The sequence below is a fragment of the Plectropomus leopardus genome, chromosome 10 (genome assembly GCF_026936395.1).
Source record: "Plectropomus leopardus strain MGB_pleo_1.0 chromosome 10, ASM2693639v1, whole genome shotgun sequence".
Classification (NCBI taxonomy): Eukaryota; Metazoa; Chordata; class Actinopteri; order Perciformes; family Serranidae; genus Plectropomus; species Plectropomus leopardus.
In genome coordinates, this window is record NC_142185.1 from 17,047,019 (window position 1) to 17,056,191 (window position 9,173).

Below are 9,173 nucleotides of genomic sequence, written 5' to 3' on the forward strand. Positions count from 1 at the left end.
TGATCTTTCCAGAAGCTACAATTATTTTTCCTTGAGGTCCACAGCAACTTAGTTATTAGATTTTAAAAGTTACCCTTTGATGTTTTAAAGTTGAAAAAAGCTTTGGCTTTTCAGTCTTGTGCATGCTGGTTAGATCTAGTGCAACAGGTTTGGTTTTGGACATATTTTTTAATGACACATGAAAAAAGTCATTTTCTGATGAATGCATTTGTTGTGTATATGATGTGTCCAGGGACAGTTGGAAATGTGAAAATCCAACAATAATCTCATATTTTACATGTAATTTTGGATATTTTGGGAGGTATTTTTCATCTTTTATTGACAGGACAGCTGTGGATGGATAGGAAATGTGCAGAGAGGGGAAATGACATGCAGCAAAGGGCGGCAAGCTGGAATTGGACCTCATCCTACATGGGCCGGATACTCTACCAGGTGATGGTCTTCCCAGATTTGGTAATTTTACAAAAAGAATATATTCAGATGTAACCTCTTTTTAATCACCAACATTAGTGAAACAATTTAATTTTTTTTCTCAGTAACAGTAAATGCATTCATAATCAGTATTTGTAATCAACATACCTACACACTTATATGTGTATTATATGCAAATGTATGTTGCGCATATACATAATCCAGTGATCAAATGTATTAAGGTACATTACTTTGATAAAGTTAAAATAGCTACAGAATTACATTTTTAACAAGATTAACTTGTCTGATCTGTAACCTAGCCTGTTATATTTCAAATGTATTTTTCCCAAATCCTGCTGCTATACAATATATTCAACCTCCAATAACTCGGTATCCAACAAGTTATTTATGTTGGCCATTTAAAACAAAAACAATAGTTCATTTCTTACATTACACTATAATGCCAGTATCCTATATAAAAGGCGAAATGTGTAACATTTTGAAGTTATACAGTTGGTGGCATTGGTGGAATGTAACTAATTATATGTACTCAAGCACTGTTCTTTAATACAAATTTAAGGTAGTAGTACTTTACTTGAATATTTTACACTTTATACTTCTCTTCCACTACACTTCAGGGGGAAATCCTATATTTTAAATATATATATATATAAGATAAGATAATCCTTCATTGATCCCCAGAGGATCAATAAAGGATATATATATATATATATATATATATATATATATATATATATATATATATATATATATATATATATATTCTTTTATTTTATCTATTTATTTATTTATTTTCTAGGACAGATGTGCTTTAAACAACGCTTTTAAAGTGCTTTTCCCCCATCATTTGCCCACATGACTGTGTTGGATCGGGGCTGGATCAGGATTGGTGTGACAGCGGTTAGAGGGGCGGGTTTAGTGCTATTCTGGAAATCATTTTGCGTAGCGCATCTGTATCGGCAAAAACACAACGCTGGGATGTGTGGGCTCCTGCTATGTATCAGTGATTTATCCGGACACGGTGTAGCCTAGTTTGTCCAGGCGGTGTTTGTGCAACCTACTGAAGGTAAGATTGCATTTAAATTGCAGGTTTCTTCTTTTCTTTTCTACATGTTGTTCGCCGGCTGGCGTTTGAAGACAAAAGAGCGGACATGGATGGGTGGGATTTAAATGGGAGGGGATCAGCTGTGTGAAGAATGGGTGCATTGTCGATTGTTAAAAGATGGATTCGTTTGCAAAATCACGATAATCTGCAAATGAATTGTGTAGTTTTTCTGTCATTTGTCTGTAAAGTGAACAGGGGGGTGTTAGATAAACTGAGCTCGCAGCACAGAGTAGGATGTCGCTGCGCTGTCATGCTAAAGAGAGACCCCCCCCCACCACCTTTTTTTTTTAAAAAAAAATCTATCACGTTTTGTCATCAAAGCGATTTGTGCCCTTTGTTTTAGATGCTTAATGCCTTTAGATCAATGATAATGTGACATTTTGCTGTTTTTTATCAGTCATCCTCACAGAAAAGGCGACTGTGCAAAATCTAGGCCAGGATCACTGTACACAGAGCGGAGCAGTGTGAGAAATTACAAATTTAACCTCTTTTTTTCTTTCCCCCTCAATTCAATTCATATCAAAATTGTTTTATTGGAGTGAACATTTGCCAAAAAAGTGTTTCCAAATCATTATATATAACAAACATATACACAATAATATAGGCTATCAGTAAAACATAAACAGTAGTTAAAAAGATGAATATACTAATCAATCAATTAATATAATCAAATAATATTTAATTATATAGCACATATAAAAACAACTGCAGTTGACCTAAGTACAAATTCACAAATTCAAATTCATGTATGTTTTAAGATTAGTCTTATGGAGGGACAGCATTTAATCTGTTAGTTAATTTGATGTTAACCAATAAGATTAAAGTAAATAGTAGATAACAATAGTAATTATGAAGATAACTACAAAAAAATAGAGATTAATAAACAAGCATATTACATTAAACTGTGTCTACATTTGTCACATGTAGAAACAACAACAACAACAACGTCTCCTGCCAGCTGTATTGTAGAGTTGTCTTCTAAAAGTCTGGGATTTTTTTGGAGACTTTTTTTTTTTAAGTCATCTCTACTTTCTTTGTATTTTGTACATTTGGTAAGAAAATGAATGTCAGTTTCAGCTTCTCAGATTTAACAATGGGTACAGTGCTTTTTGATCTTTCCAGCCATTCTCTCGCCTGGTGGCCAGTTTATGGTCACTGAATCTGTACATAGTTAGGGTTTGTCTTTTAATGGGATGTTGGATTTGGGGTTAGGTATTTGGCCAGTTGAAATACTCTCTTGTAAGCTGTAGCAATCTAATCAATGTATTTATTTATATTTATGTATCTCTCTCTCTCTGTCTCTCTCCATGTGTTTTATCAGTTTGCAGTCAACTGGAAGTCGTCCTTACATCAAGCACTTAAACATAAATGGAGAACACAGTCTGTGCTGTTCAGGACTTCTCCATTAGTCTCCATTTATAACTCATCAAAAAGTAGTCTGAGAGAGTTTTTTTGCGATCATGGCACATGTAGAGGAGTCTCAAACTGAAGGGGAGGGCAGCCCCCAGATGATCTCCTTAAGATCAGACATATCAGGGAACCATATTGATGATGGAGAAGCAGGGCCCTCCATAAGGAGGAAGAGGAGGAAGAAGAAAGACCCACGTCCAGAGTCCATTATTGTTTATCGCTCTGAGATGGAGAGGGCGCCTGGAGAGGACCAAGGCAGTGAGGAGGGAGCAGAGAGGAGCATAGAGGAGGGAGCCAAATTCCTCTGCACACCTACAGGTGAAGGTGAGTGTCACATGCAGTTAATGTCAAGAACCTACATGCCACCTGTTGTTACTGAAGGAAGGTACAGTCACGTGTTAGATATAATACTATATATACTGTAATACTAACTTATAATACTGTCTTTTTACTTAGTCCTTTATACCTGTTGGCAAAATTTAGCTTAACCTAACTCACTTTACTAACCATGTTCCTTCATAAAACCTAATTCTGAACAGGACCACATATATAAACAGCTTGTCTTTATACTTAACTTGCAATGCTTGACAAAAAAAGATTGTTTTTTATTAAATTTAAGTTTCTGATACTTGTAGATAACCTGGAAGGGGCGGGGTGGGAATGGAAGATTCACAAGGAAATTTTGAACATCAAACCCCTCATTTCCTTCATTCTGGTTAATTCTTAATGTACCAATTTGTGTCATTTCTGCATCAGTGTATAGTTTACGTGTCATTGATTTTGTCAAACTAAAAGTTCTCTGCTACTGTCATATTTTTATAGGGGGGATGTCTAGTGATAAATTGTAGAATGCTACCTGCTGAAACTTCTCCCTGCTGAAAGTCCCTCTGTGTTTATTGTTCAGGAGGTTTTTAATGGGAGCCAAATTATCCTCAGAGGTCTGTTCCTCTTTAAAACAAACAGACAATGTGATGAGAACGGCTGTAAACACTGAATAAAGCAGTGTCATGTCACAAATCAGTACATCTTGGACCCTGTTTGGCATTTCAGAGATGGGCAGCTCTCCCACCACATGCTACTGTGTGCTCACCGTTTTCTGATCCAGACACTCAGGAGGTTTTTATCGTGAGTTGAATTATCCCCGGAGGTCTCCGGCTCTCTAAAACAAATGGACAAGGGGTTTTAAACTGGTACAAAAGCAGAAACAAACAGTTTCATGTACCATGTATTTTTGACATTGTTTGGCATTTTGCTGTGGACCCCTCATCCAACACTTGGTAATATGTGATCACCACATCCAGATGTTCAGGAGGTTTTCACCAAAAGCCAAAATATCTGCAGTCCTCTTCCTCTCTAAAACAAACGGACCCAGTAATATATAGCGTTACATTACACATAAAGTGTATCTCCAGCACTGCTTATTGCAGATGAGCTTCTAAGTCCGGTGGTCGAAGCAACAACGTAAAAACAGGAAAACGTGTAACATGAACGGCCCTTTCTAGAACCAGTGTTAGGTTTGTCCATTCAGGGCTACTGTAGAAACATGGCAGTGCAACATGGCAATCTTCATAAACGAGGACCCATTTCCTATGTTGTTATAAATGGCTCATTCTTCAGTAACAAAAACACAACAGTTCCTATTTTGAGGTGATTTTACACTAAAAAAACATACTTATTATATATTGTATTCAGTTTCTGCCAATATATCCCTCTAAATCCTACAGACTGGACCTTAAAAAAGTGGTGAGATGTGTTTCCTGCATACCCATATGAAATCTATGAGTATGGGGCAATGTAGTCTAAACACATGAACATTATTTTACCACTTGTATTGCTAACCTACCTTGCTTTTTTTAACCATGTAGGTATTTGTCTTATTTTGTGTTATCTCTTCCCAGGAGGTGGATGGAGCCTTCCTCCAGACAGCCGCTACGTGACTCTGACCGGCACCATCACCCGAGGGAAGAAGAAGGGGCAGGTGGTGGACATTCACCTCACATTGACAGAGAAGGAAATCAGGGATCTGGCGAAGTCAAAGGAACGTCTCGATGCAGAGTGTGAGGCGGGGGAAGGCTCCAAACGCACCTGCGGCTTTGGTGTGTGCCAGGGACCCCATGTTGTCCTGTGGAGCCTCTCATGCGCCCCCGTGATTTTCCTCCTGTCCTTCATCACTTCCTTCTACTACGGCACTCTCACCTGGTACAACGTCTTCCTGGTGTACAATGAGGAGCGGACGTTCTGGCACAAGATTACAATATGCCCCTTCCTCATCATCTTCTACCCCATGCTCATCATGCCCATGGCGCTGTCTCTGGCTCTGTACTCAGCCGTGGTGCAGGTGTCCTGGGCCTTCAGCGAGTGGTGGCAGGCTGTGAGGGACCTGGAGAAAGGTTTCTGTGGCTGGGCCTGCGGGAAGCTGGGGCTGGAGGACTGTTCCCCCTATAGCATAGTGGAGCTTCTTGACTCTGACACTGTTTCTGGCACTCTGCAGAGCAAGGCACCCAGTGAACTTGCTCAGACGTCATCAGTATGAAGCGCGGGGACGCTGAAGTCCAAGGCACATATGGGTGTAAGCCTAAGTGATATACAACATGCCAGAACATTCAAACCCGTCACAAGAAAGTATTAGACAGCTGTTTCAACTATACTTTACTGTGAACGTATCAAAAACACTGCCTAAGCTGTCCTGAAATGCTGAACTATTGCTACAAACTTTGTGAAGCATTAATGAATCCAGATCACCGTAAATTATTTCTCTGAGTGGTAATGTTGGGTGATTTTTTTCTAAGTTGTTATTGTTTTTAGAGTTATCCCACTCAAAGGTCTTTTGATATATGCAGGCCTTGGTGCCTCTTGTAGTGAAATTAGATGAACTGACTGTGGACGCTGATACACACATGTTGCTGGAGGCCTGAAAGTTAAATGGAGTTTCACTTCATCTGTAAATATCTGTAATTAAATCTGTGTGATCACTGAGCAGTGCACAGACATCAGAACAGAATACATTTCAAAGGCAACGCTGTCTTGTATGTTAAGTCCTTATAATCACTCTGTGAAGCTGTATTTGAAGTAAGGCTGGATGACCAACTGGAACAACTGCCCCAAGGGCTTAAGATGTGCAATTGCTTTGTGTCAATTTGATACATTACTGATTTGATTAGAAGTATGCACTATTGAGCACAATGTTTCCTTTAACAATAAGCACTGGTCAGTGTCTTGTGAAGGCGTTCTGTGTCAGTGGGTTCACTCCATTTCAGTAAGCAGGTGCACCGCTTAGAGAATTTTTTTTTAAGTTGTAAAGCAATATATATATGGGTATTTAGTAGTATTGTGGATTGATTCAGGTCCAACTTTTGACTTTCGAGTGCGAAGTCTTAAAATTCTACATACTGTTACAAATATGCATAGTGATTGCCCTCTAAAGGTTGAAACCTGCTGTTGCAATTGAATTTTGCTAATGGCTAATCCTGGTAGCAGGAGCCTGCTTTCATCCCAGCCGAACCCACTGTTTCATCACCGCCCTCTAACTAACTGACTACTTTGTGTGTGTGTGGGAGACAGGGAGGTGCTGTGGATCAAGAGGCGGAACGATTGGGTGACTGGGCATCTTTGCCCCCCTCCCATCTCTGTCCATTTTTGAGAATTTTTTCCATAATGTAGGGAGGAGGCACTCAAGCCAAAAGTGGTGTTTTAATTACATTTTAACACTTGGGAAAGCTGTTCATATGCAGTGTAATCTGTCAGCCAGCGGCCGCAACCATGTAATTGCCAACTGACAAAACAGTCGATGTCAGTTAACAGGTCAAAAGCAATGGTAGATTTCCTATTTGTCAAATAATTTCCTGCGTAGACAGGAATGCTCTATCAATCTCACTTCACTTGTTTGTATTTGTATGGGCCATGTGGTTGTGGTGACATAAACACAGCTCTCGCCTCTGAAATTTAGCAGCAGATCTTGTTTATCAAATCTAAATAATTAAGGAACACTAATGGCGAGCCACAGAATGATATAAAAGGCTTTAAAAATCATAATAGGCCTGCCCTTTAAAGGATAAGGATTGTGTTACATTATATTTTCCCTCCTGTCAACAAATCAACAGTGCAACTTATTGATGTGTTTTTAATAGTTTCTGCAGAACAATGAAATTTTGTGGCTCAGAGGAAAGAGTTTTGGATACTTTGGAATTACTTGTTAGGAGAATTAATTCATTGTTGATTCTGTCCTTTTCATGGGTTTTGTTGACAATAAGAAAAACATAGACTATAACCAGCCTTATCCTTTAATACCAGTATTGCTCCTGGTGATATTGTGCTTTCATGGTGCATATTCCTACAAAAAGAATTCATCAAGAAGTTCCCCTACATATGAATACTTGTTGGTGTCCAGGCTGATATGATTAAGCTGCACTGTGTTGCTCTGTGCTTACTGTGTGGGCCCAACGCTCATTTTTTGGCCCCCTAGCAGTTAAATCCAGTAATGATTTGAAGCCATAGTCAGGACAATCTGACAAAGCGGACATTTCTTTGGTGAAGTTTTTTTTGATTGTCATTGTTTTTTTTCATATATTTAAGGCACCATCAACACAGATTGTTTTGTCTTCACAATTTTGCTCCACACACAAGTACTCGCTGTACTCTTTGTAATTTCCTGCTTGAGAACTCCTGTTACATTTCCACAGATATTTTTAATGTTGATTTAATTTATTTTTAATTATTTAAATCTTGTACACTTACTGAAATTGTTGTAGTTAGGTGTTTTATACTCTGGCACTTTGAAGTACATGTATTGCAAACAGCGATCATGAACTGAAATGCATAGCTGATGGGGTCGGTTTGGAGGGTTTAAATATTTGGGGATTCAAATGTTTATGATTAGACCTGGCTGGGTGAAGTAATTCAACTTTCATGCAGGTAAAGACATGGATCAGTGGTTTTGGATTGAGTCTTTATTCCACGTTACATGTTGTGAAACCACACGATGCAAATTAAAGAATTACACAAATGAAATAAAGTGTTGCGTGATCACATCACACCTATGTGAACATTTTTAAATCTACATTTTGGAAAAGAAAAGTCGCAGGTCACTGTTTTCTGTGTGGCATACAATGTCCTAGAGAAAGATGTCGGCATAAATCTTTTTATGGTCACACAGATGCAGATGGCTCTGTGCAGTTTGGGTGCTTTGAGATCTTGATTTTTTTTTTCTTTATGAAGCCAGGTAAAAATGTAGAGAACTAGATTTACAATTATAATAACTATATATTTGCTTTTTTGTTAGATTAATTATTTTAAGCACTTTTTCAGGTTGTTTTTTAAAGATTATTTTTAGGCAATTCTCTTGTACTTTGAAAAAAAAAAAATTTCTTTGTAAAAATTTTAAATTTTGAAGACCTGGAAACACAAGCCAATCAGAGCAGACGGGGCTTTTTAGGGACAGGGACAGAAACAGGCGCTGAAATGGATGTTTCAGACATTTTTTTTTTACATTAAAGCATACCAGCATGTTCTGACAGAAACCCCAAACACAGGTTTTAACCTGAATATGAGCATAATATGGTTATAAAGTTTAAAGTTAAAACACATAAGCAGACCTGTGGATGCAGAATGGCATGAAAACACATATAAGGACTATATATGCACAGTGTGGATAGATGGGTTATAATGCTAAATTATAGGATAATCATATAATTTTCAGCATGCATTAGTGTATGTGTGTATGGGCATATGTATGCAAAGTTGTGGATGTAGCTTTGGTCAAAATGAGGGAGGGCCACTGTATGATTAAGGACAGTAAAATAAATATTTTTTTTCTGGAAATTTGAGGCTGGTATTAAGTGTGGAGAAGGTTTTAAAACAGAATGGTGACCCTTATGTGGTGAAATAAAATATATAATGCAATTAAAATGAACAAATAGAATATGAAAATTCCAATTTATTCAACATCTGACGTTTGGATTGGGTGCTTTGGGTGACCTTTAGTATTTTGTATTTTTATTCATATATGTTTGTTTATGTAGCTTATCAGTTCATTTTTACTACTTGTATTTATTCATAATGTATTTATTTATCATTGTAATTATTTTAATTTGACCTCAGTTTATCTGAATTCCTGGCCACAGCCATGAAACGATCTACCAGTCGATTTGCATAAGAGCATACACACCCATAATGTGCACAGCGCCACATGAAACGCTGGAGGGCGTTTGACTTGCATCTGTTTATTACG

At 37.9% G+C, this 9,173-nt stretch overlaps 1 protein-coding gene across 2 annotated transcripts; it reads left to right on the forward strand.

The window, feature by feature from the left end:
- The first annotated feature begins 50 nt into the window (after positions 1-50).
- tmem169b (transmembrane protein 169b) lies at positions 51-7,990 on the forward strand. Of its 2 annotated transcripts, none has more exons than XM_042494205.2 (3): positions 51-432; positions 2,859-3,271; positions 4,846-7,990. In XM_042494205.2, the coding sequence occupies exons 2-3, from the start codon at positions 2,998-3,000 to the stop codon at positions 5,478-5,480; spliced, it is 909 nt and encodes a 302-aa protein (XP_042350139.2). In that variant the 5' UTR covers positions 51-432; positions 2,859-2,997; the 3' UTR covers positions 5,481-7,990. The 2 variants fall into 2 exon arrangements, with proteins under 2 accessions (XP_042350139.2, XP_042350140.2); XM_042494206.2 differs by lacking the exon at positions 51-432 and adding an exon at positions 1,340-1,498.
- The last annotated feature ends 1,183 nt before the right edge of the window (positions 7,991-9,173 follow it).

Excerpts from the sequence above, each read along its gene's own strand:
- tmem169b (XM_042494205.2), top strand. The coding sequence starts at position 2,998 with ATGGCACATGTAGAGGAGTCTCAAACTGAAGGGGAGGGCAGCCCCCAG. Across the intron at positions 3,272-4,845 it reads CTGCACACCTACAGGTGAAG|GAGGTGGATGGAGCCTTCCT; the intron begins GTGAGTGTCACA and ends ATCTCTTCCCAG.